This window comes from Neomonachus schauinslandi, chromosome 7 (genome assembly GCF_002201575.2).
Source record: "Neomonachus schauinslandi chromosome 7, ASM220157v2, whole genome shotgun sequence".
Taxonomy (NCBI): domain Eukaryota; kingdom Metazoa; phylum Chordata; class Mammalia; order Carnivora; family Phocidae; genus Neomonachus; species Neomonachus schauinslandi.
In genome coordinates this window covers 93705444-93733080 of record NC_058409.1, presented here as the reverse complement: position 1 = coordinate 93733080, position 27637 = coordinate 93705444, and the positions used below count along the sequence as shown (strand labels likewise).

At 43.4% G+C, this 27637-nt stretch overlaps 1 protein-coding gene and 1 pseudogene across 3 annotated transcripts in view; one reads left to right on the top strand and one right to left on the bottom strand.

Moving 5' to 3' along the window:
- The window catches only part of TENM2 (teneurin transmembrane protein 2), a 923271-nt gene that overhangs the window by 824499 nt on the left and 71135 nt on the right, over positions 1 to 27637 (top strand). For all 3 annotated transcript variants that reach the window (XM_021701194.1, XM_044917119.1, XM_044917120.1), the window contains 5 exons: positions 12803 to 13013; positions 17209 to 17328; positions 20273 to 20534; positions 21320 to 21587; positions 26977 to 27120. In XM_021701194.1, the coding sequence (XP_021556869.1) occupies positions 12803 to 13013; positions 17209 to 17328; positions 20273 to 20534; positions 21320 to 21587; positions 26977 to 27120 (1005 nt within the window). The remainder of the gene's footprint in view (positions 1 to 12802; positions 13014 to 17208; positions 17329 to 20272; positions 20535 to 21319; positions 21588 to 26976; positions 27121 to 27637) is intronic.
- On the bottom strand, positions 376 to 850 carry LOC110590374 (annotated as a pseudogene).

Below are 27637 nucleotides of genomic sequence, written 5' to 3'. Positions count from 1 at the left end.
GTTGCTGTGCAGATTTGCAAGTGCACCCTTGTCTGGCCCCTCCATTTCTTCCCGACCATTAAAGCCATGGTTTCTTAATATCTTTCCACCTCCACCTGGATCATGCAACCATTTTCACTGGGCTGGACCGTTGGTCCTCCAGCTTCCAGTCTATTCTACACAAAGTGATCAGTCAGAAGAATCCTTTCATTTTTATTTATATATATATATATTTATATTTATTTTACATATTATATATAGTATATATTATAATATGTATTATATATTTATATTATATTTGTATTTATTTATATATATAAATACATATTTTTTTTATTTGGACCCATGATTGGGAAAATAACTTTATTTTCTTGGGGTTTGGGCAGATGTCCAGTCTCAGAACTTCTGGAATTGCTTCCTGGTGTCAGTGGCCTTGGTGACCTTGAGCGTGTAGAAGCACACAGTGTCGCTCAAGGGCTGGCACTCACCCACTGTGACAGTGTCGCTGATCGGGACATGCCAGAAGTTTGGGGACAGGGGCTCACATGTTCTGGCGGTGTTTCTTGAATTGGTTGTACTTTCAGATATAGGGGAGGTGGTCTCAATGGGTGACAGTAGTCGTCTGCATCTTCATCTTGGTCACCACATCAGACAGAATCCACCCTCTGATGGACACATGACCAGTATAGGGGCACTTCTTGTCAAAATAGGTGCTCTCAGTGGCCTTCTTGTGTGCCCTGAAGCCCAGACCAATGTGTTTGTAGTATTTTGGGAACTTCTCCTTGCCAGTTTCTCCAAGCGGGCCCCTCTTCTTATTCTGAAAGACGGTCAGCTGCTTTTAGTAGGCATGCTCAGTCTGTATGTCCATCATCTCCCTGGATGCCTTAAAAAAGAAGAATCCTTTTAAAAGTCAGGTCATCTGATGCCCCTGTGCAAACCTTCGCTGGGCATTGCATCTCCCACAGCACATCATCTGGGTCACAGCCATCGCTCTGCATTAGCAGGCTCCTGCTTCCACTTAGCACTTACATCGTCCTCTACTCGTCTCCATCATCCAGCCCAACATCTACCATCTTGTTCCTACTCTCAAGATACTTTTCCACCCTGGACCTTTGCACCTGCTGTTCCCTCTGCCCAGAATGTTCTCCCTCCAGAAGTTTCCAGGACTTATTTCCTCATCTCATTCAGGCTTCTCCCAAACATTACTTCTGGGATGCTTCCCTGCCCCACCCCCATCTAAAACAGCAACCCTCCTCCTCCATCACTCTCCCGACCCTTTACCCTGCCTTACTTTTCTTTAGGACACTCTCACCTTCTCAAAGTCTGTTATACATTTCTTTGTTAATTGTCTGTTTCCCCTCTAGAATCTAGGTTCCTAACTGCAGGGTTCTTCTCTGTCTTGGTCAACTCATTATTAAATGAATTGAATGAATGGAAGTTTTAATGAGAAGTGTCTAGGACAGAAAGCTGTTGTCTTTTATTCAGTACACAGTGACCCAGTTTTTTAGTATGAATACATTTCATTTTAGGACTAAAAAAACACATCCATACAATGACACCCAAGTCACTACATACCATTCACACCCTTTTATTAATGCAAAGAAAATCTAAAGGTAAGATACATTATTTCTTTTCAGTAAGACGTGAACATGGTTATACTGCTCTTCATCTCTATTGTCAACTTGGCTCACCCTGAATATGGACTTCACATGGGCCGGCGGCAGTAGGTATGCAAGCTCTGTAGGAAAGGCAGGGGCTGCCGAGAATCACGTTGGGTGAAGCCCGACCTCCCAAACCATGGCCAGCCTGGTGAGGCACAGAGTAGTGAAAGAGGTCAGCAGGTCTGAGGCTGGGCCAGCTGCGGGCGAATCCCAGCTCCCCCCCTCACAAGCAGCTGCTTGACCTTATCAAATAACGTAACCTCTCCAGGCGTGGGTTCGCCATCTATAAAGCCAGAGTAAACAGGTGGTTGCTATGCACTAAATGTTTTTCCACAAGGCTTATTTACTCTCTCACAAAGGCCCTATTAAACTAGTATTTTTATTATTTCCACTTGACTGATGAGAAAACTGAGGCTCAGAGAGGTAAGCTAATTAGCCCAAGGCCACACAGCCAATATGTTGCAAACACGGATCCTGTGACGTTAACTGGCAGTCCAATACTGGCCACAGAGTGAATGTGAAGATGAAATGAGATCTCTGGGGTGTGCTAAGCACAGTACCTGAAGCATGGCAAGAGCCATGTTTAGGAATTAGTACTTCTGATTTCCCTAATCTAACCGAAAGCTTGCATGATAGCTGAGTCTGGTCCCTTCTCCCACTTGGCAGTCTAGGGGCACTTCTATATGCACCAGGAGGACAGGCATCATGCCCTCTGCTAATGCTCTCAGCTCAGGGGCCAGTCCTCCCACCTGCCCCCCGGGAGACAGGGTCTCTCTTCAGGCAGAAAGTAACTGTTCCAGTTTGTTGCTCCGAGGTATCGGTGGTGACAGCCCCTTTTCTTTCTGAGGGGCCCAGCAGGTCACTGTCTGGCACCCCACCAGCCTGCCACCCCCTGCTGGGCTGGCTTCTGCCTGACCTGTCAGTGAGCTCTTTGAAAGGGAGGTTGATGGTGGGCAGGGGGGAGGGGCCAGGAACAGTGGGGGAGGGTGAGCGTTTGGGGACATCCGTGGCTGAGATCAGAGACCCTTGCTCTCTCTTGCCAGTAGTTTTTGTAACAGAACAGCGGGGAGATGGCAGCAGCCAGGATAGAATTCCCCCAGGTATAAAAAACATGGCCCTAGGCTAACAAGGGTGAGTCTGTGCCAGAGAGACCTGTCAGGGAACGTCCAAGGGGGACAAACTCTCATCAAGTGAGATCATTATTCCTGGAGACTCTGTCTGGGTTGAGGAGAGGTGGCGGGGCGGGACGTTCCGGGGGGGGTGGGGAGGGGGCATAGTAAGAGAGGGAGAGGCTGAGAGAAAGAACAACTAGAGAATGAAGATGTTTTGTGAAGCCTCAGCATTTCCTCCCCCAGGTCCTACACCATTCACAGGGTACCTTTATATGGCCGTGACTACTCACAGCCTCCCGTGAAGAATTGAGGATAGAAGCCAAATGTAGGCTTTGGAGGTGGACAGCCAAAGGGTGACTCACTCCATTATTTACTATTTACTGTGATTGTGGGCAAGGCTCTTAACCTCTCTGAGCCTCAGTTTCTTCCTCTGCAAAATGGAGATTATAGACACCACCCTCAAGTGTCCGAGCGAACTTATGGGATGATGGCTGCATAAGGGGGTAAGGGGCAGGCTGCAGAAGCACAGAGGGGCTTCAGTGCTGGCAAAGGAACAGCCCTATGGAGGTCCATCCGTCACGAGTGGGAGCTAGGACAGAGGGCCAGCTAAAACACTCTGCATCCCAGCTTTTCAAAAAATGAATCTCCCTCCAATATGTCTTTAAACTGTTCCTCTTCTGTTTGACATCATCCTGCCTCGGGTAAAAGAGCTTAGTGCATGTCATGGCGGCAGGCACAGCGGCTCCTGTTTGCCATTTGGAATGTTCTACTCTAACCGCCCTTACAGGGCAGCCTCATATAGAATTTGGCTTTGGAGTGCAGCGAACTGGGTCAAAGACAGCCCCAACATGTAGAAGTTGTGTGGTCTTAGGCAAGTTATTTACTCTCCTTCTTAATCTCTAATTCCTCACTTGTAAACAAGTTAACGATCCCTGGAATTCTGGCGGTGATTTAACGAAGGGATGCAGATAAAGCACTTATGACAGTACCTGAAACCTAGTAAGCTTTTCATAAGTGCCAACCATTAGCTCTGATTAGACATGGTTGCCATTAATGCTTCATCATCCTACTGACTCCCAGAATGTGTCACCTAACATAGGGTCTCTATGCTGAAATATGCTGGCTTTGGGAGGCACTGGGAGGCCAAGGACAGGGGCTCTGAGCTTATGTGCTAGTAGTGATGATTTGGTTTGTATTGCATTTAATCACCCCAAAGCGTGCATTTTATGAGATCGATCAAGCAGGGGGCTATTGAGTAGATGAAGGTGTGGCTGGTCCTTCCAAAGATAGAGCTCCCAAGCCTAGAGCTCTGTTCTCGTGAAGTGCTTCTCAACCTGGATTGTACTAGACTATTGTGGGGAGATGCTCTGGGCCAAAAGGGGTCTGTGGTCAGGAAATGCTGCATGCTCCATTGCAACATTAAAGATTTATAATGCATATTCACCCATCAAAGTCTCTGAGAAGTCCTGCTGTAAAGAAACTAGTTTAATTGTTTAACCAATGTCTCTCAAGTTGTTTTTGACCACAGATCCTCCAGTGCCACCTCCACTTCTATGTTTCAGGGAACCCCCAGGAGACATAGTTCGGGAAGGCTCCTTTAGTCTCTCAGAGTCAGATGTACTGCTATGGATATTTGAGGGATGTTTTCAGTAATTCAGAGCAGGGGTCCTTGAGTTTTAGCAGGCAAAAAAATCACCTGGGAATCTTCTTTAAAATACTCTCGGGGTGCCTAAGGGGCTCAATCGGTTAAGCATCCAACTCTTGGTTTCAGCTCAGGTCATGATATCAGGGTCCTGGGATCAAGCTCCACACTGGGCTCCATGCTCAGCAGGGAGTCTGCTTGAGATTTTTCTCTCTCCCTCTCCCCATCCCCCCACTTGCACTCATGTATGTGCTCTATGTCTCTCTCTAAAAATAAATAATCATTTATTTAAAAAAATGCATATTCTCAGTTTCCACACTCAGAAATTCAGTAGGCCTGGGTGACAGCAAGAATCAGCATTTTAAAATCACTGAGGTGGTTCCAGGGCAGGAGGTCAGGGAGCACATCTTGACCAACAGCGGTTTAGTGCCTGGCTTCTAGAAATACAGTGCTCAGACCAGCAGCAGCAGCATCACCTGGAGACTTGTAAGAAATGCAGACCAAAGGAAAGACCAGAGAATTAGAATCTATATTTTAACAAGGTCCCAGGTGATTTTAATGCTGGTTAGATTTTAAGAAGCATTGGTTTTAAAGGTTTTTATTGATGGTATTTGTTTTGGGTTTTTTTTTTCCATTTGTTTAGTTTTAATAAACAAAAAAAATGGACACACACTGCAAGCTCATTGTCATAAAATTCCTACCAACACTCACCCCCATACGTGAGGGGTTGACCAGATGCCCCAGTAACTTCAAGGTAAGCCAAAGTCCTATTAAGAAGTGGTCTTACCTAGATTATATCCCTGTTTTCAGTAACAGTGCCTGGGTTTTCCTAAGCAGGCTTTGATTTCTTTCCCACATGCATCCTGAAGAGTAGGAAACCCAGAAAAAGCAGCTCTCAGTGGGGCCTCCCCTCTGCCAGATCTCTTGTCAGACATGATTGATCTTCCATTGCTAAGTCATAAGAAAAGCCAAAGGTGCTTTGGAGCAAGGATTTCTGGCCTTGGAACTCTGAGACTGTCAAAAAAAGAGTCGGCACGAAGCAAGAGGAAAGCTTCCAACAGGCCTTCCAGAAGGAGCGCAAATACAATTTCACTTCTTGCAAGATTTAAGAATGGCGGTTGCTCTGGTTGGGAGGGAGGGGATGCCTGTGTAATGATGGTCCATCAGGCAGCCAGGGTGTTAATGGCAGGTGAAACCTTCCAAATGAGCACCCTGTCAGCCAATCTATTGCTTTAAAAGGTTGGCAATGTGGGAGACCTAACAGAGGCAATGAAGAACTAATCTCATATTGCCAGGTTAAATCAAGTCAGCCTTGCCTGCTCCTTTCACTTTTTAGTTACATCAAGCCAGAATACTTTCAATTATCCCTCCTTTCCAACTTGTCAGCAGGCATTGGGTAAAATGCAAATGGAACAGTGCCTTCCCTGGCGGAAAGCAGAAAATATCATGAAGAATAGCCTCCATTGGTTGAGCTCTTGCTGTGTATTCAGTGCAACACCTTCACCATCTCATTTCATATGCACCACCTTATAGCATTTCTATGCTCTTTGGTGAAGTTGGTGCTATTGAGTCCATTCTATAGCTGGGAAAACTGAGTCATAGGAGGTCAGTCACTTGCCAAGGTTACATAGCTAGTGAATGATAGAACAGGTTTTAACCATTCTGACTCTAAAGCCTGTATTCTTTTGCTATATTCCGACTCTAAAGCCCGTATTTTTTTTTGCTGGGCCAAGAATCTAGTGCTACTCTGGGTGAGTCCTTAAGCTTTAGAGTGCCCCCTCTCCTTGAAATTTTCTGAATGCTCCCCCCGGGGCAGGGACTCACCAGGATCAGCAGTGCTCCCTATTTCTCCCTTTCAGGGTGTTCTCTGACCCTCTACCATCCCTCCCCATGCATATGAGGTTGACCAGATTTTCAGAGATGTTTGGGGATTTGCTTTTATGAGCTATCTCAGGGCCCAATGCCCAATCTTAATTCCAGTGGACATATTGGCAAGTAGATTGCTCCTTCTGGCTGGAGGATTATTTTGCAAGATCTTGTAAGATCAGCATGAGAATGGTGCTGATATGTCAATTCGGGTAACTCAAATTGTTTATATAGACAGGGGCCTGGCAAAAAAATATTTACTAGGGACCCCACACACTTTAGACATGGTCCTGAAGGAGCTCACCTTAAAAAAAAATAATAACTCCCAAGGCAAAAAGAATCCTAGGGTTGCCATATTTCTTTTTATTCCAAAACCTCTTTATGTGTCTGGCCATTCAGGTGCCTTTGGCCTTTGCCAGCCAGCCTCCACCTCTCCTTTATTTCCATCACAAAGAACAAACAGCACAGGCTTCTTCTTTCTTGCCCCAACTTGTTGCCTGCCCCCTTCTCTCCACTCTTTGTTAATTTTCTACTTCCCCATCATTAACTGATCTCAAGAAGGGCCCTAGGCTTTATTGGGTCCACCACCTGGATCCCCTCTATTTTCCTTGGGTAAATGAGAACTTGGCAAAAATGAACCTATATGATGCCAAGAAGAAAAGAAGTAGAAAAGATTCAGAAATACGTACTAGATTACTAGGCGCTCACAGCTGTGCATCTACCTAGCGTGGATTATCTTAGTCCTCTCATTGCTCCTGTGAGGTATCATAATCATGCCCACTCGGCAAATAAGGAAGACAGAACACAAAGAGGTTGGTATCTTGCCTAAAGTCAGTCCGTTGGCAAATACATAAATTGCATAATCTTAAATACACACCTTGATGTGTGTGTAGCCAGGTGAATAAGATGAAGATCTAGAGCATTTCCAGCACCCAGAAAGTTCCCAGCCAGTACCTCCCCATTAAGGTAACTACAATTTCTAATGTTTTACCATAATTGATTAACTTTGCCTGTTCTTGAACATCCTATAAATGGAACCATATGTACTCTTCCTAGTTTTAACCATCCTCTTGGCCAGATGAGTAGGGAAGGTAGATTTGGTGGTTGGTGATGCCTCTCATCAGACCATGATCTGGAAAGAGTGGAGCTCATTTTTAAAATCTGAGCTGCTGACCAGTTTCCCAGTCAGGTCCTATGTGCAGACGCTAGCAGAGCTGTCCGTGGCACCTAAAGTGAATTGTTGGAGTCGATTTGTGCCACCCTGTCACAAAATGAAACTAAGAAAAGTAAATTTAGATGTTTTCCTAAAGCCTTTAATACCCAAGAAAGCTGGAGAGTTCAGGCAGGTTATAAAGGGAATCACTTGCATACCAAGCTACAGGGAATAAAAGGCACGAAAATTGAACAAAATGCTTCCATCCGGATTCTCCATAAGCTGCCCAGTTTACAAAGATCAAAAAGGAAAATAAATGAAATGAATGAAATAAACACCCTCTCATTCCTAGAGACCTCCCTTCTCTGTAAGAGCGATGTGCCGACTCACGCAGCCTTTCCCGAACAGAAAAGATGTGCTTGTCTCAGCCAGCTCTGAAATACCGGCATCTACTGTGGCTCTCTGCAGCCCCTCCACTGACCTGTGGCCTCCTCCCCACTGAGCATAGCTTCACTAGTATGTGTTCAGTGAAGGCTTTGAGGTTATAGCTTTTGCCTATTTAGGAGCTCCTTGAAAAATCCAACAGCGCGAACTAGGCCGGGGCTGGAAACCACTGGCACAAACTTGTAGCCAGCCCAGAAGGCAAGTGCCACCTTGTGCCAATGGTAAACAGCTGAATGGAGGTTTGAATCCCACAGGTAAATAGTGTGGGCCTCGGCAGCCTGTATTTTAGGGAATGAATTCCCAGGCATCTTGTTTCTCCTGTTGATTCCTTTCTAGAAACTTATTTCAACCAGCCTGATTCTTTCCCGGCTGTAGATGTAGGCAGGCCTGCAGAAGTAATTAAATCTCACGGCCACGCATACTTCCCCAGTTGATGGGTGTCCACTGCCCTGTCTTCAGACTCCCTTCGAGAAAGAAATATCTCCTCCTTCTGATAGTGAAGAAGACAGAGGGTAATGATCTCACTGGTTGCCTTTTCCTACTTTTTATCCAGAGCTGCTGCTTAGCCACTTGGATAACTTACTTAGCTTCTCTGAGCCTCAGGTTCCAACTCTATAGGGTGGGTGAAGGCATGATAATGGGCATAACACATAGTTAACTGAGTGTTCACTGTACTGGGCACTGTTCCTAGTGCTGTATATGTAATAACTGCTTTAATCCTCCAAACAACACTTTCTAACATCATCATCATCTTCATTTTGTACATGAGGAAACTGAGATGCAGGCCAGTTAATTGTCCAGGGTCAGCAGATGGTCAGCACCTGATCTGAGATTCAAACCCAGACACCCTGATCTGGAGTGTGCAGCTTAAGGGTTATATATTCTGCTCTGCGGGGTTGCCGTGAGGATTGAAATCAAGAGTATGTCTAAATCTTGTTCAATCTTGTTCAATCTGTAGTATTTATTATTACTACCAATTAACTTATCACTATGTGGAAACATTACATTCTTGCCAAGATTCAACCTACCCATAGTACAGAGCAGTGAATGACTCCAATAGGGGATATTAATTTTACTGATATCTGTGTCCAGTTTTTATAAACTGAAAAAGCTGAAAACTTTGCAGAGTTTCTGGTTACAGTAATACCTACGATTCATTGAACACATACTATGGCAGACTGACATCAATTCATTTGTTCCCCATCACAGAACCCTATGATATATGCACTATTATAACTCAGTTTTAGAAGCAAAGAAGTTGAGGTTCAGCAAGGTTGGTTATCTTTCTAAGCTTACACAGCCAGGGATTAGAGGACATGAGCCTCAAACCCAAATCTCTCTGATTCTAGAGGCCAGGCTCTTCCCTCGGACACTGTGTAAGCTTTTTGGCTAAAATTTTACCTTAGGAATTCTAATTCAAAGGATTCCATTTAGCATCACCCTGATTTCTGCCTCGTGTTGCTAGACCTGTTACGGAAGATTCTCTCTGATTTTCTTTATCAAAAGCAATAAAAAGAATACCTCACATATTGTTCCCAGAAAGTTTCTCCACATCCATATTTCTCTGAAATGGCCATTACAATTAACGTATGACATATGTGTGTGGCCTGCAGCCAGAGCTGTGGTTTAGCCTGCCTTCTGACAGCACCTAGATAATTCTCTGTGGCTGCATCTCATGGAGTGAAGTACATGAGGGCACGTGAAGCCAACATGCCACACTGCTATGGGGCCCAGTCAGGAGGGCCTGGGTCACTTTCCCCAAACGCTAAATCAGAATTGGGTCGTTTTTGAGGACTCTGCACACCTCCCTCTCCATACTCCCTGGGAAAAAGCCCCCCAGACAAACAAGTAGGTGGATAAATAAAGAAAGAAACCGTCCAGTGTCATGGGAGGATTGTGCCGCTCCCACGCCCCTGTTGAATAGAGACGCCTGCAGCCTCTCAGGTCCTGAACTGGCAATTCAGAACAGTTTGATTGCCTGCTTGATTGTTTGTGAGATAACTGCAAGATTGTCAGTGACAGGGTAATTTACTGAAGATTGCCATGTCAGACTCCACGCGAGGGGCTTGCTGGCATAAAGATGCAGCTCTCATGACTGACAGGCCACTGGGAGATTGGAGTGCCAATTTAAAGTTCACGGTGTTGTCAGAAAGCGTGCAGCACCAGCAGCCCATAATCATGCAACATGATGAGGTCATTACAAGCATAACGTATGCTCACACTTAATAACCAATAGAACCCCAAATGCGCTATCTCTGGAGCAGGTAAATGTAAATATGTGTGAGGAAATCATTTCTATCCTTTTTTTCTTCTTTTTTTAGCATTTGCCATCTGCTATTGCTGATGTGTTTATAGGACATCTCCTGCCAGACAGGCCCTTAAATAAAAAGCCCTAGAATCGACAAAACAGTGGGGAAATTTGAGGTGCACACTTTTAGAGAAGTCACAAGTCCAGAACGAGTAGCAGATGAGCAGGGTTTGGGGAGGAAAGTGTTGAGTGCTTGATAGGAAAACTGTCCTGAGTTACTATTTGAGCCCAATGAGGTTCTCAAGCTGGTTATATGGAGGGGGTGGTAAATCGGATGGGGGGTAGGAGATGTTCCCAGCTTCAGGAGGGAAAGGCCACCAGACACAGATGGAACTTCTAATGGGAAGAGGCCAGCAGAAATCTATAGTGCTAATAGCAATGTGTTTCTTCTCACCTGAGAAGTTCCTGCATCTGCTGAGGGGAGTCCTGCCAACAAATCTCAGCGGGATAATTTTAAATCCAAAGTAGGCATTCCACGGTAGATTCCTTCTGTCTGGTGAAGGCAGTCCGCGGAAGGTGATGTTAAAGGCAGAGTGCTATGCAGTTTTTTTTTTTCCTTGTCTTTTTCTTATTCTGCCAAGGGCTCTGGGATCCACTATACAATCTGAACATAGATCTGAGACTGTGCTGCAACATCATCCCGCTGCTGAGACACAATTCTCTGGCCGTTTCTTGGGTCTGAGATTTGTGAGCCTCTGGAGAGTACCCAACTCAGCCAGCCCATCAGGCAGAGGTGTTTAGAGCCCTGACTTCGAAAGTCTCTAAATTTAAAGTGTGTGTGCCTGCTCACCCTCCTGTGTCTTCATTTCTAGGAAATTCTGTAAATCTAAATGTGTTACAAGGCACAGAAGCAACGTTTGCCCATGTGGAAAATGAGAGGCCAGTTTTAGTAATTTAAAGCCAAGCAAAACACACAACCTCCTAATTTGTTTGTTTGCTAAAAAGAAAGTAATGCATTAAAATAATTGTACATTAATTGCTAAATTACAGTGGAACTTTGGTGAAATTACATATTTCAATTTCATTAACAGAACCAAACGAAAAGAGTAATGCCAAAAAATTACATTGTAGTAAATTTAAAGCATGCAGGCAGGCCTCTGATTCAGAGTTCCAGTACATATGTTTGTCAAGTCACGGCCCAGGGTTTGAGTACATGTTTCTATGATGTTAATTATGGCCCCAAAGTACCTTGCTATCAAATCTGGGAGGTGCAAGCAAGTTATTCTCCAAGGCTTTCTCTCTACTGTGTGTTCACTCAATTCCCCACAGAGTGAATAAGGATTGGCCAACTAATCCATTCTAATAAGGAATTCCAAGAAGCAAAGACTGCCCGAAACATTCTTCCCATGCTCATCCCTAACACACACGCGAAGAAGGGAAAACATTCATGTATTCATTCAACAAACCTTTGTTGAGTACCCAATTGCGAGGTTGGCATTGAGTAAGATGTGAATATAGAAATGAATAAGATTCTGTTTTTCTCTTCAAAGAGCTCATTTTCCAGACAGGAAGGCAAGCACACAGAGATAATTCTCGCACAAGGAAGTTGGCATTCACAAGGGTTTCTAAAACTTATTGTGCATTAAAATCACCTGAGAAGCATGTATAAAAGGCAGGTGCCAGGACCTGCTTCTGGATGCTCTCCCTGGGAAGCTTTGGGGTAGACCCTTGATTCTCCCCATGGGATTTTGATGCAGAACCAGTCTTTGAGAAACTCTGATTCAGGGATACACAGAGCAGGGCTGCCCTAACCTAACCAGAGGCATCACCAGGAAGCCTTCCTAGAAGAGGAGGACATACCTAGTCCGGGTCTTAGAGGATGAGTCATATCTGTTTCCCCCCACTGTACTGTCAACTCCTTAAGAACAAACACCATCATTCTTCATCCTTTGTTCCATGTTTCATTTCCAGAACATGGATGGCACTCAAATATTTGTTGTATGGTAGATGAACGATAGGAATCAGCCCAGCAAAGGGATGGAGGGGCAGGGATCTAGGCAAGTAAATGAGGATGTTCAGAGTGCTACAGGTGTGCAGCAAGGTAGCACCAGAAGTGATTGGGTGAACTGAGAGCTTAATTCTGGGCGCTCCAACTAAAGCCACTTCTCCACATTTCCCAGAAAATGTAGAACTCACCCCACCCAGTTGTCAAACTGGTCAGCAGTCTGAGAGGGAGCGGGGATGGAACATTTTTCTCCATTCAAGCAAGGCTAAAGGGATCCCACACATTTTGATTATTGGTGCACCCATTAGCACAGGCCCTGAAAACGAGCTATGGATAATTTTTTGTGCTATGCTGTTCAAAAGCAAAATGTTTGTTTTTGTTTCCAACCACTCAAATAATACTTGCTCATAACCAAAAAAGTAGAAATCGTAGAAAAGTCTAATAAAGAAAGAGGAGCAACACACGCTCATCTACTACCTGGGGATAATCATTTGTCCACATTTTCGATTATTTCCTCTCGGTCTTTTCTTTTCAATGCATATGTGCTGGAATTAAATTAGACCCATTGTGTGAGATCTGCCATTTCAAGCCCTTGGGAAGGGCTGACGCTCTTCCTGACCAAGGTGCGAGCATCTCTCAGCAGCTTTGTGCCATGAAATGCCCTGACCCTGGCTCTGCCTCTGCTCTTCCAGATGGCCTGGTGGATTGCCTGGACCCTGACTGCTGCCTGCAGTCGGCCTGTCAGAATAGCCTGCTCTGCCGAGGGTCCCGGGACCCCCTGGACATCATTCAGCAGGGCCAGACAGACTCACCTGCAGTGAAATCCTTCTACGACCGCATCAAGCTCTTGGCAGGCAAAGACAGCACCCACATCATCCCTGGAGACAACCCCTTCAATAGCAGGTGGGCACCCTTCTGTATGTACAGGCTGCCGAGGTGGCTGGGTTCCTTCCTGGTAGAGCGGGAGGAAGGGCTCCTGGTTTCTCTGTGGGCCTAGTTGGCTTAGAAACTACCCCATGAGGGCAGCTCCTCTCTCTGGTTCACAGAGGGCCCTTTCCTCTCTGTGGGACTTGGCCACCTTCAACCCAGAAGCTGCTGAAGACATCTGTGGATGGTCTGGTTTTCAGATTATTTTTATAATCTATTATTTTATGATATTGTTGTTGTTATTTTATCTCTCTTTATAAAATACCTCTGATAGAGCCTTTTGTCTGATCATCACTGAAATATTTCATTCAATAGAGTATTTTTGAAAGCAGTTATTAACTGAATAACATTAATTAGAATGTATTGAGCACCTCTGATGAGCCAGAGACTTTATGTAGACCATCTCTGATCCTCCTGGCAACCCCATCAATTGCACCTGCTGTTGGCCTGTTTTGGGCAAGATGTCATGCTGGAGCATTTTATCTCTCTTTCCAAAATGATGGGGTTTTTCTTGAGTTTACTTTTGCTCTCAGTAGCTAATCTGAAGCAATTCTGGGGCAAATTCTGGGTTTATTTTATAGTCAGCTTGGCCCCTCCCTTCCTCCCAAGACAAGTTAGAACTGTACCCCTGGAGAGGAGAGCAAGGAAAGAGTTAGCTTTGAGGAGTGCCATCCCCTTCTCCCTCCTAGACACTGTTTCTGATTCTGGGGGTGACAGGAAGGACAGAGGCAGGGGTCTTCTTATGGCCCTCCTGCCTATCACAGATCTCTCACTTGGTGGGTCTGGCTCCAGATGTTGATGGTGTCCGCAGATGTGAGGATGGCAGGTGTGCTCTTCTTGGGGTTGCCTGTCTCATCTCGGTGCTCCTTCCCATGCAGAGATAAGAGCTGTTGACTGGGTCCTCTCTCATGAAACCTCTAGGAACCATGAACTTAAGTGGTGGGCTTTGGGGAAGAAACAGCATCAGGCCACGACTCAGACTCTGCTCCTCCCCCTTGGAAGAGTCTGGCGAAGGTGGGATGAGGAGGTGGGAGGTAATGGCACAGCTGATTACTTCCAGAGCCCCTAGGAACTCTCTGGGAAGCTGTGCAGCCCCAATTCTCGGCAGCAATTTGAATATTAGGGCTCCTAACATGGTCACTTCAGGCCAGCAACATTAGCCTCTTGCCTGTTCTTGCTTTCCTAAAAATAAAACAGAAAAGAAAAAACAATCTCGGCCCTCTCCTGTTTCAGCCCTGACACCCTCTAGCCTGTGCCCCATTAGGCAAGTTATTTAACCTCATAAACTTCATGTTCTTGATTGATAAAATTAGAATAATATTATAGAGTATACTCACACAGTTATATTATCACTTTAATACAAGAACCCCTCAAAAATAAAAGAAACCACAAATCTTTGGCCACAAAAGTATTTGGTTGTTAAATCCTAGTTCTGGGGCAGGGATTCTATAGATATGTTTCCCTTTAATTATGAACATAATTCCTGTTGCCAACGAGTCACGAATGGCCCTTGCACCAGGCTGGAAGCATTTCAGTAGGGTTTGCATGCAGTTTGCTTGTACAATAAATGCATCTTCGAAGGCCCCTGCTCTGTTCAGCTTCCTGTTAACATTTCATCTTTTCCACCCTAAATCCAGTAATTTCCTGATACTCTCCTTTTTGTCCCTTAAAATTCAGTCTTCTCTTCCTCATCAAAGTTACCACTTCCAGAAGGCACCTTGAGCGACAGCCAAGATGCAGGAGAGAAGGCAGGGACTCCAGAATATTTGGTGGGCTAGACCAGCCCCAGAGATCTAGGCAAAAGAAACTTCTTCAGAGAAAGCTTCTCTGGAGCTTTGAAAGTCACAATAGATAGCACCACTCACATGAGCCCACACTCCATGTCGGCAAGGATACATAATTCAGAAATACAAAATATTACTCCAAGACATAGGTTGAAGTTCACCAAGCATGTGAATTTTAGTGCATTATCCTCTGACAGAAAAATGAAGGAGAAAGCTAGGAGTAAAAAAGAAGTTAATTCAAGACTTCTAAGAAGGCATTTCCCCGAGATAATGGCATACAAAAATCACTAAAATGCCTTGACTCCACCACTATAATTTATAGAGCAGATCTCACTATCGAGATAATGTGATAATTGTTACACATCAATAACCATAAATAGAAATGAACTGATAGCATGTCTTAGCTGAGTCTTTTCTGTGAATTGTCTGCCTAGAAACGATATGAAGCCAGCAACAATGAAGAATTAGGAAAATAAAGGGTAGGAAGCCTAGGCAACCAGGCCCCTTTTATTTCTGTGATGCTCTGGAAAGTCTTATGCTATAGGAATGAATTAAAAGCAATAGCAGTGGTACAAAAAAAGAGGGGGGGAAAACCCCACCGCTGGACATACTCCCAATTTTGTTTTCTCATCACAAACGCTTTGTACCTTGAGGTCATCAATGCACATCGATTTTAAAATAGGGTCTCGGAAGGCATGAAAGAAATCTTACTGTGCGCTAAGATAAGGAAATGGAATTGAACAAAAGAATTATTTTCATAATTTAGTTTTCCACTTTCAAAAGACTCTAGCATTATAGTTGGAACCAGCTAAAAATGGGATGCATTCGTTAGGCAGCCAGTAACAGACAATTAGAGCTGCCAGTGGAACAGTCTAAACCCTCCCAAGATCATCAAAGGGTTGGAGTTGAACAGTTGGGGGGTATTGCTAATAAAAAGAGAGGTGCCTGGAGAAAGCATCCCTCCAGCTTTGGGGTCACCTGAAATGGCAGAAGTAAGTGCATTCCAAAAATCGAGCAGACTTAGACAAGATTCTGGCAAAGAACAGGTCAGCTTGATTACCTCATCCAGAAATTGGGACTATTTCCAGGAACCTGGAAACCTGAGAACCTCTCTGCCTTCGGCAAATGCCCAGTGGCTTGAAGGCTCACAATACAGCTGCAGACCCGCCTGGTGGGCTGGGGGCTAAGTGCAAAAATGGAAGTTCTCATTAACCCATTTCTCTGCGAAATCAGAAAATTTAGGTAAGAGGAGACACGTGCCTTCTCCCTCTGTGGTTTTTGAGAGGACTGTTGTGGCGTCTCTGTTGCTTTATGGGATTTTGCAAATTTGCTCGTTGGATACTGGTATCCTCGAGAAAGTTCTAGTTACTGTGATCTGGAGAGAGGAGAGCTTTCACTGACAGTGGAAAAAAGTCGAGTGGGATTTCAGCCACCCCCACCTCTGCCCCATCAAATAGCAGGAATTTGATATAAGAGAAGAGAAATAGAGTTATGTAGAATCCAGAATCCAAGATAGAATCCAGAAAAATGTATCTCCCATATTCTCTTTTCCTCAGGCTCTCATGGATTGAGAGAAATTTTGCTCTTAGAGGGCAGCAAAAAGCAATGTATGTAGATGTCCCAGCCTCATTAAAAAAAAAAAACCTCTGTGTGCTTCCCTCCATTCCCTCTGACATTCCAGCCTGGAGGAGAAGAGTAGCATTGCCTTTCTCCAAAGCCAAAAAAGGAAATGAGTAGCCAGATGGGGAAGCTCTCACCCGAGTATAATACTCTCTGTGCCAGACTAAGGCACAAGCATGAGTGATGAGGGGCAGCCTGAAGCTCAGGCCAAACAAAAGCCAAATGATGTCAAGAAATGGAGCAAGGCCAAGGCTAGAGGGAATGTGCACAGGAGACCCCATTGCCCATCTAAGTGAGTGGGGAGGCTGTCCGTGGATTTCACTTCGACACGTCACCAGTTCTGCTCCTCAAGGAAAGCAAGCGTTAAGACCTCCCCATGAGGGGCGCCTGGGTGGCTCAGATGGTTAAGCGTCTGCCTTCGGCTCAGGTCATGATCCTGGAGTCCCGGGATCGAGTCCCGCATCGGGCTCCCTGCTCGGCGGGGAGTCTGCTTCTCCTCCCTCTGACCCTCCTCCCTCTCCTGCTCTCTGTCTCTCGTTCTCTCTCTCTCAAATAAATAAATAAATAAAATCTTAAAAAAAAAAAAAAAGACCTCCCCATGAGGTGTGATCATGTGAAACCAGAAATAAATGTTGAAAGTCTTCTTACCTTAATGACCAGAGGAGGATGGGTGGGGACAGCGACAATACGGAAGGAGAACTTGACACGCCCCAGGTCTCCTTATTCTCCTCTGTGTGGCTCAAGATTTATGTTTCTTTTTCCCTCAGCTTGGTTTCTCTCATACGAGGCCAAGTCGTAACTACAGATGGGACTCCTCTGGTTGGAGTGAACGTGTCTTTTGTCAAGTACCCAAAATACGGCTACACCATTACCCGCCAAGATGGCACGTAAGTATCTTTGTGAGCTCTACCTACTCAGGGCAGAGGGTGCAGGCTAAGAGACAGATGGTGCTATTGGCTTGGAACCACGTGACTTCCCCTTGTGGACTGCGATGCCCACCAGGTCAGGGCCCCAGTGAGGATTCCCCCCCCAAATGTACTTGTTGCTTTATGATATGGTATCCAAAATGAAAAACAAATAGAAGGGCCAGCCTATCTAGGGCTGCCAATAACCATCATTCTCCTTTTTTTCCATGTCAGGCAAGTGCTTTTCTGTGTGTGTCCATGTGTTGGGGTTGGAGCTGGGGAAAGACAGATTCTAGAAAGAAAAAGGCAAAGTGGCTCTTGGAAACTCACTCCTATTTTAAATCAAAGGCAGTGCAGGGTGACAAGGATCCACATGACATAGTGTCCTGTGGTGAACCCCTTCTGCTTTCATCTGTGGCTTTAGGAGCTGTGTTGTTTTCATGCCTGTTTTGAGGGGGTGGGATGTAATCAGAGAAGTCTAATTAAATACATTTAGCTGTCACCCTGCTGTGTGAAGAACACAACCTTTTCCTATTATCTTCTGATTGGAAACATGCACCCATGCAGCCCCCACCAAGAGGAAAGCTAGGTTATTTCCTTAATCCACTGGGCATGGGGTTGAAATTTAAAGAAGAAGAAGGAGAAGAAAAGGAATCTATGGGATGGGGAAATCACTCACCCACCCTGGGCTAAAAAAAACCCCACAAACTATTGCCTTCTATTCCAAATGAAAATGAAGACAGTTACTGTAAATCTGATGCAACACTTTTTTCTATAAAACTGGAGTCTGGAAAATCATGGACGTAGCATGTGGGTAAGAACTACGGCCTTGCCTTTCTCTGGTGAAGAGTCTGGCCTTACTCTCTAATGTCCTTGGTAGCCTTGCAGGTAGTTTCAAAATTGACCAGCCCACAATAAGCCTATTCTCATATTCCCACCATTGAAACCCCAAGAAGACATCTGATGATTTCCATCAAAACCTCAGTATTGGCAGAGTTTCTGATATCTCCCTCATTCATTTCTCTTTTTTTAAAGATTTATTTATTTACTTATTTATTTATTTTAGATGGGGAGAGAGAGTCGGGGGGAGAGGGGCAGAGGGAGAGGGGAGAAAGAATCCCAAGCAGACTTCCTACTGAGCATGGAGCCCAACGTGGGGCTCCATCACAGGACCCTGAGATCACGACCTGAGCTGAAACCAAGACCTCATGCTGCCTCATCCCTCTCAGCTGCTTCCTGACTAATTACAGCCCAAACCCACTTTCCATATCATCTATCCAACCTCCAGGATTGGTGATTCTTCAGCCTGTTCAGGTTGCAAAGCCCTGGAAGTAACAGGATGTATTTGTGAATGCTCCGAGGAATCACACAATCTGTTGTATAGTAGTGCGTGCCACAGACATTGATGATTTGGTTCTATCATATCAAGACATTTGACTCTCTTCTGTGTCCTGTGCAAAACCATCCCCAGCAGGATGCATGCCCAAAAATAAGTCTACAAACAAGTTAATGTAATAAACTGCTGTACTATGCATGCTCTGATATTTACCTTAGTATTCATGTGCTTCTCGCTCATGCGTTTTATGTCTGTTAAAAAACACCAAAAGTAAACAAACAAGAACAGAAGTAAACAACCAAAAGTAAACAAACAAACAAACAAAAACCCACCAAAAGTATTACCCAAATTGGGTGAAGCCAGTGGGTCTGTATATTTTCACTGAGTTTTTACTGTGATCCAGGAACTCTGTTAATTGCTGGGAATTCTGAAGTGAGCAAGAAAGCACCACCATCCTTGAAGCATTGAGATCCTGGTGGAGGAATAAAACTTAAAACTGGGAGACTTCTCTCAGCTAACCTTCTTTTCTGTTAATTGGGAAAGAACTACCTTTGTTTTACTTGTAATACCTTTGTCCAGCTCTTGAGGAACAAACAGGAATAAGGTTTAAGAACAGTTATCAGAAATATCAGAAACGGGGCAAGATGGATGAAGGGTTCAAAAGGTATAAACTTCCAGTTAGAAAATAAACAAATCCTGGGGATGCAATATTCAGCATGGGGACTATAGTTAATAACACTGTATTGCATACTGAAAGTTACCAAGAGAATAAATCTTAAAGGTTTGCCTAACAAATTTGTAACTATCCATAGATAGATGTTAACTAGACTTTTCGTGGCCATTATTTTATAATATATGAAAATATCAAATCATTACATTGTACTATACCTGAAACTAACATTATATGTCAGTTGTATCTCAAAAGGTAAGGCTCTGTGAAACCAAATACATATCTCATAACAGTCCAGGTAGATGAGAAGAAAGCTTTAATGAAGCGCTCCCATGACTTAGCATTCTGCATTGTAACTCTGTTTATTGAACACTTCTGTTAGCCCAGCACAATGCTAAGTGCTTTCCAGCAGGGGCGGGGGAACATTTTCTGTAAAATGGGGCCAGATAGTAAATATTTTAGGCTTTGCATGCCATATGGTTTCTGTTACAACTACTCAGCTCTGCCTTTGTAGCACGAAATCAGCTGGAGAGGATAAGTAAACAAATCAGTGTGGCCGTACTCCAATAAAACTTTTGTTTGCCAAAACAGGTGGTGGGTTGGATTTAGCTGGGGGGAGCCTAGTTTGCAGACCCCTGCTCTGCACTCCTTGCATGTCATTCTCTCAGCCGCACTGGGAAGTTGGTATAATTATTCCCAATTCACAGATGAAGAAACAGACTCAGAGAGGGTTAGTAACTTGCCCACAGCCGCACAACTACTAAGTGATAGAGATTGTGTTCTAACTCAGCCCATCTGCTTCCAAAGCCCACGTTCTTTTCTTACATCCTCCCACTGCCCTCAGGGGCAGAGTTCAGAGCCCCTGCCTTGTCTAAAGGTAAGTTCATCCCTCTCAGTGAGCCCACTTATCCCGTCTCCAGGTTTGACCTGATCGCCAATGGGGGTGCCTCCTTGACCCTGCACTTTGAGCGAGCCCCGTTCATGAGCCAGGAGCGCACGGTGTGGTTGCCGTGGAATAGCTTTTACGCCATGGACACCTTGGTGATGAAGACCGAGGAGAACTCCATCCCCAGCTGTGACCTCAGTGGCTTTGTCCGACCAGATCCTATCATCATCTCCTCCCCGCTGTCCACCTTCTTCAGTGCGGCCCCAGGGCAGAATCCCATCGTGCCTGAGACCCAGGTAAGAATGGGGGTTACTGGGGTAGGACTCTTCCATACCGCCCTCACCCTGACTGGCTGGCCAGCTTCCCCTCAGCACATCTCACTCTCTGGGTGGGCCAGAAACTAATATGAAGGGGGAGGGACAAAAAGTAGGAACCACAATAGAATGTATGGTCGCTGGAGAGAAAACTGAATCTCTCCTGGACATTCCAGATGTTTTCAGATAGTTGTTCAAGGCTTTGGCAGTCATCGGAGCTTTTAATAAAATAAAAACAATATACATATGTGCAACCCACCTGCAAATTGCTTTTTATTCCTGTTAGTCACAGAGATACATGATAAGAGGCACTTTAATGATCTACATCAGTGTTAGGACAGAGGGCGTATTACATTATTGCCTCCCTGTTGCTTTATACCAATTGTCACTGGAAGTTGCAGGTTCATATAATTACAGCCTCTTGTGGCCTCCTTACATGCAGCTAGCAATAAAGCCTGCTGTTCTTATTTACATCTTTTGCCAACAGTGCGGTTTTTAAAAAGAAATACAACAGTGACCAGGAATAATTATTAATCCAAAAATCATAACCTCAGCCCCTTCACTCCATGGTGTAGGATGAAGTTTGGTTGTTTTTGGTTCTCTCTCTCTCTCTCCCTCTCTCAGTCGTGGGAAGTGGTTCTTGCACCCCACATAAGGCATGATGCTTTGGTGAGAGGGGCAACAGACCGGCAACCTCAGGTTTGCAAGCAGCCCACTTGCCCAGAGTTCATTGGTTGCAGTATGTCTACCATGTGTCTCTTCTCCAGGTTCTTCATGAAGAAATTGAGCTCCCTGGTTCCAGTGTGAAGCTTCGCTACCTGAGCTCCAGGACCGCAGGCTATAAGTCTCTGTTGAAGATCACCATGACCCAGTCCACGGTGCCCCTGAACCTTATCAAGGTTCACCTGATGGTAGCTGTAGAGGGGCACCTCTTCCAGAAGTCATTCCAGGCCTCTCCCAACCTAGCCTACACCTTCATCTGGGATAAGACAGATGCATATGGCCAAAGGGTGTATGGACTCTCTGATGCTGTTGGTATGTTTCAGTTTCAACTCCTATTGACTCTTGGATTTAGTCATGCATTAATTCAATCAATATCGAGTTCCTACTATGAGTTCTACTGGCACTATCCTAGTAGAGAGGAATGCAGTGGTCAGTAAGGAAAACAAGAGTCCTATTTCATGGACCTTCTGTATTAGTGGGGGATCAACATAGTAAACACAGACTGGACAAGAAAATATCAAGCAGTGATAAGTGCTAATATGAAAGTAAAAATAAGTGATATTTACTGGGAAGGAAGAGCAACTGCGGGTGGGCATTCAGGGAAGGCTCCTCGGCAGGTGACACTTCAGCAGGGGTTTGAATGGCAAGAAGGAGCCATGTGAAAATCAGGAACAGAGCATTCTTTTTCTGACAGAAAAGGCAAGAAGAACAAGGTGTGTTTGAAGGACAAAGAGAAGGCCAGGGTGTCTGGAATGTACGGACAAGGAGAACGTTCAAGATAGGGGAAAGAGGTGGAACAGGGGCTAGATCATGTTCCCAGAGAGCACTTGCAAATGGCACAGAATGCACCAGGAGAATCAGAAAACAGAGCTGGAGGGGATGTGAAAGCCACATGCCATGTTTCAGGCTGTGCCTTTGAGGGAATCACACGATTGCCCACTGATGAAAGACTACCGTAAGAGAAGGGTCTGTTGCTTATCAGTCTCTGAAGAATTGTGAGCTGTGGATGAGTATCAACCTACCCAGTATGTTTTCCTACTTGTAGAAAGCTGTGTGGGATTAATTAAAATCCAGAATCCTGTATTTTCTTCACCACTAGGCTTGCAATTTCCAAGAACTAGAGTAAGTTACCAAAATAAGCCAGCAAACTTAGAAATTTTCACTGTAATTGGCAGCCAGTATTTATCAGACACTCCCTTTGTGCAGAGCACTGTGCTAAATCCTTTATCTTGGGTAACCTCTCAATAACCTTATCAAGGAGCACTCTCATATCCCCCATTGTGCAGATGGGACTAGATGGAGAAAGTAAATGAGTTGCCTAAATCCACGTACTTAGCAGGTTACACATGCTCAGGATATGGCCCTAGTAGTCTGCTTCATCAGCAAGTGGAGTTATTAACTTAATAAAGATATCAATAAGTTACTGAAGTAACTAGTGCACTTAATATAAAGTGGCTAATCAAATATTATACCAGTCTTTACCAATATCAAAATATCAAAATAATATCCAACATCAAAAAGTAGTTTGAATATTATAATACACCCCCATGCATCTAGCTTCTGGCATTATCAAGTCATGATGAATACTGGTTTTTCCATTCTTTCATCCACCTCCCTGCTCCTGATATTTTTCTGAAGCAAGTCTCAGATATCACATCATTTTATCCATAATATTTCACACTATATCTCTAAAAAAACACTTCAAAAACATGCCAACAGTTATCACAATTTTTAAAATGATTATTTCTTAATATCTTCAAGTAGCCCATTATTCAATATTTCAAATGTCTTATGAATGTCATAAAATATTAGTGCTCTGTTTGAATCAGAATCCAAATAAGACCCACCTTTTGGGATTTTGATTTCTCTTAAATTTTTTTGATTTATAGTTTTCCCTTCCATCTCCAGCTCCTTTTTTTTAAGTTCTATATTTTATTTTGTACCAACTGCATTGTTTGCTTGTAGAATTTCCTGTAGTCTAGTTTGTTTTCTGATTGCATCCCTGTGGCTGTTTAACATATTGCTTTGTTCTATATCTCTTGTAAACTGAGAGTGGAATCTTGAGGCTTTCTAAGGTTCAGGTTTGATTTTTTAATCTATATCAACTTTATTTTTTTATTGAGGTATAATTGACAGGCAACATTATATTAGTTTCAGGTATACAACAGGATTACATATTTATATACATTGTGCAGTGATCATAACACATCTAATTAACATTCATCACACACAGTTACAAATATTTTTTCTTGTGACGAGAACTGTTAAGATCTACTCTCCTGGCAACTTACAATATGCAATACAGTATCATTAACTGTAGTCACTATGCCATATATTGTTTCCCCAAGACTTGTTTATTTTATAACTGGAAGTTTTTACCTCTGACTCCCTTCACCCACTTCATTCACCTCCCACCCCCTGCCTCTGGCAACAAACCAATCTGTCTCTGTATCCATGAGTTTTGTTTTATTTTTTAAAGATTCTACATAGAAGTGAAATCATACAGTATTTGTCTTTCTCTAACTTACATACTTAACATAATGCCTTCAAGTTCCATCCATGTTGTCACAAATGGCAAAATTTCATTTTTTATGGCTAAGTAATATACACACACACACACACACACACACACACACACATCTTCTTTATCCATTCAGCGATTAATGGGCACTTAGGTTGTTTTCATATCTTGGTTATTGTAAATAATGCTGCAATGAACATGGGGTATGGATACCTTTTCGAGTTTGCGTTTTCATTTTCTTTGGATGGGTAACTAAAGTAGAATTTTTGGGTCATGTGGTAATTCTATTTGTAATTTTTTTTGAGGAACCTCCATACTGTGTTCCATAGTGGCTGCATCAATTTACATTCCCACCAAAAGTGCATGAGGCTTCCCTTTACTCCACATCTCTTCCAGTACTTGTAATTTCTTTTGATAGTAGCCATTCTAATAAGTATGAGGTGGTATCTCATTGTGGTTTTGATTTGCATTTTCCTGATGATGAGTGGTGTTGGGCATCTTTTCATGAATCTATTGGCCTTCTGTATGTCTTCTTTGGAAAAATGTCTATTCAGATCCTCTTCCCATTTTTTAATTGGGTTGTTTGCCTTTTTGCTACCAACTTGTACGAGTTCTTTATATGTTTTAGATATTAACCCCTTAGCAGATATAGGATTTGAAACTATTTTTTCCATTCAGTAGGTTGCCTTTTCATTTTGTTGATGGTTTCCTTTGTTGCACAGGAGATTTTTAGTTTGATACAGTCCCACTTATTTATTTTTGCTTTTGTTGCCTGTGCTTTCGGTGTCAAATCAAAAAATCACTGCTAGGACCGATATCAAGGGGGTTACCAACTATGTTTTCTTCTAGGAGTTTTATGGTTTCAGGTCTTACATTCAAGTCTTTAATCCATTTTGTGTTAATTTTTGTGTATGATGTAAGATAGTGGTCCAGGTTCATTCTTCTTCATGTGGCTGTCCAGTTTTCCCAACACCGTTTATTAAGGGGACTGTCTTTTCCCCATGGTATATTCTTGACTCCTTTGTTATAAATTATCGACCATATATGTATGGGTTTATTTCTGGGCTGTCTATTTTGTTCTACTGATCTGTATGTCTGTTTTTATGCCCATCCCATACTGTTTTGATTACTATAGCTTTGTAATATAGTTTGAAATCAGGGAGTGTAATGCCTCTAGCTTTGTTCTTTCTTAAGATTGCTTTGGCTACTTGGGGTCTTTTGCAGTTTCAGACACATTTTAAGATTGTTTGTTCATTTTTGTGTTTCTATGCTGTGCCATTGGAATTTTGTTAGGGATTGCATTGAGTCCATAGATTGTTTTGGGTAGTGTGAACATTTTAATGATGGTAATAATTCTAATCCATGAACACAGAATATCTTTCCATTTATTTGTGTCTTCTTCAATTTCTTCCATCAATGTCTTACAGTTTTTAGCATATAGGTCCTTCACCTCTTTAGTTAAATTTATTCCTAGGTATCTTATTTTCTGATTTTGTTTTAAGCAGGACAGCTGGATAGGTGGTACTGTCATCTTCCATCAGGAGGCACCTAATGTCATCTTGATTATCCTTTTGTGATTTCAGTGGCCATTGATTCTCGTTGCCTGGATCCATTAGGTCATTAGGGATTGCAAAGTCATATTTTAATTTTGTCATTGCTTTTCCATTTATTCGTGGGAATACTTTTATATAGAGATATTTTCTCATTAACTACTTGGTTATTTGAGGTATAGTTCAAATAAGAAAGAAGGGACAAATGCCCAATTATTTCCCTTTATTTACTATTTTCAGTATAGTAAGTTGGTCCTCTAACATCCTCTAATGGTGGCAAATTAATTTTCTAATACCATTATGAACTCATAGAATAAAATGTATCTTATATGTTTCAACCCATTGAAGTTATTATCTCTACTAATGGTCAAATTATCCCACTTTTGGTCAGTGGAACACTCTTCAGGTTGACTCCCAGATTCTTTTGACATAACCTTAGTAGATTTTAATTTCTTCCTTGCTATCTGGTATGATAAAGTGGCCTAGTCTCATCTTAGACATTTCTTGCTCCAGCCATTTCTTCAAGGGGCCCTGCCTGATTTCCTTTTAATGAGAAATAATATTTCAAGGCCACAAGCCAGGCACTAGCAAATCTCTTTGCTACTGAGTTGGTTGTTGTTTCTTGGAATTTTCAGGAGACAAGTTAGGAAATATATGTGGGTTATTGTTGGGTTTTTTTAATAAAATGTATCTTCCATTCATATTGATGCTCCTATACCTCAGGATTTAAAAGAAGCTGTGGAGAATCCTCAAAGGTGGCACACCTAGTTAAGAATGTAATGTAGTATGAATACACATAATAACAACACCTCATATTTCTAAAGCAATGCTGCAATTAAAAATGTATGGCATCTTGGCATTTTGTTTCATTTATCCTTACCACATCTCTCTGAGAAATTGAGGCTTCACTTGCTCTGTGTTACACATGGGGAAACAGAGCCACGAGAAGTGTGAGCTAGAGCAGAGTTAGAACTGAAGTCCTTCATCTCCCACCTCCCTCTCCCATTTGTCCATGTGGCAAATGCAGGATTTTTACAGTCTCTGGATTCTGTTCCCCACTGAATTGTCACATAATTGGCAGGCTTTGTCCCCATGCCTGCCTCGTCTGGCACTCTCTGGAATCCTGAGTGATCATATAAAGAGCCTTAACTTACACAAGCTGTTGCCTCCAGAATCTCCTTATAAATGAGCCACTCTGCTTCCATAGGCCTTCCTCCTTGTGAGTGAAAATAAATAGCACTGGGTATAATAAATGCATGCCATGAACAGCAGGCTGAGAGAAACAGTCTCCTGTCCATCTTTAAAGGAGAGTTGTATTTCATTTTTAAATGATTCTTCTCCTCCTTCCACGTCACTAGAGTCATTTTTGAAAGCCAGCTGTTCATTGGAAAAGTCTTTCTATCCCCACAGAGTACTACTGTGTAAAGTTTCAAGGCTGAATTCAGCTTGAAATCTGAATTTAATATTGTGTGGAATCACAAGGAGAAAAGCAATCAACCCGCCTCCTTGAGTGAGTTTCTGGAAAGGAATCTGTATTACCATGAACATGTGTTTCTCATTCCAGCTGGAAAGCTTGAGAGTAATCAAGGAAACTCTTCTCCACTCTGCCCCACCCACTTTTATCTTTCAGTGTCTGTTGGGTTTGAATACGAGACCTGTCCCAGTCTAATTCTGTGGGAGAAAAGGACAGCCCTCCTTCAGGGATTTGAGCTGGACCCTTCCAACCTCGGTGGCTGGTCTCTGGACAAACATCACATCCTCAATGTTAAAAGTGGTATGTGGGCACATTTTTTTTTCACAAATACAGCCCGGTCTCTCCTCCAGAACCTTCTCTGCAACCTTGACATTTAAGTGGTAGACTCTTTTTCCCTCAGCATTTTTCATCGAATGTCCAATATACTCATAGGTTTTTCCACCTTCTCCTTTTATTTTTCTTTAAGATTTATTTATTTATTTGAGAGAGAGAGCATGCTCAAAGCAGAGGGAGAGGGAAAGAAAGAGAATCTCAAGCAGACTCCACACTGAGCGGGGAGCCCGACAAGGGGCTCAGTCTCACAACCCTGAGATCACGGCCTGAGCCAAAATCAAGAGTCAGATGCTTAACCAACCGACTGAGCCATCCATGCTACCCTCTCTACCTTCTCCTTTTAAATGTCAAAGAATGTTGGGCTGTTTTTCCCCGACCATCTGCCTTAGTGTACCTCACAATTCTTATTCAGTTACCCCTACAAACAATATCTTAGCCTTGGGGGTCAGTGCCCCATTACAGCTCTCTCATCATCATGAGGTAA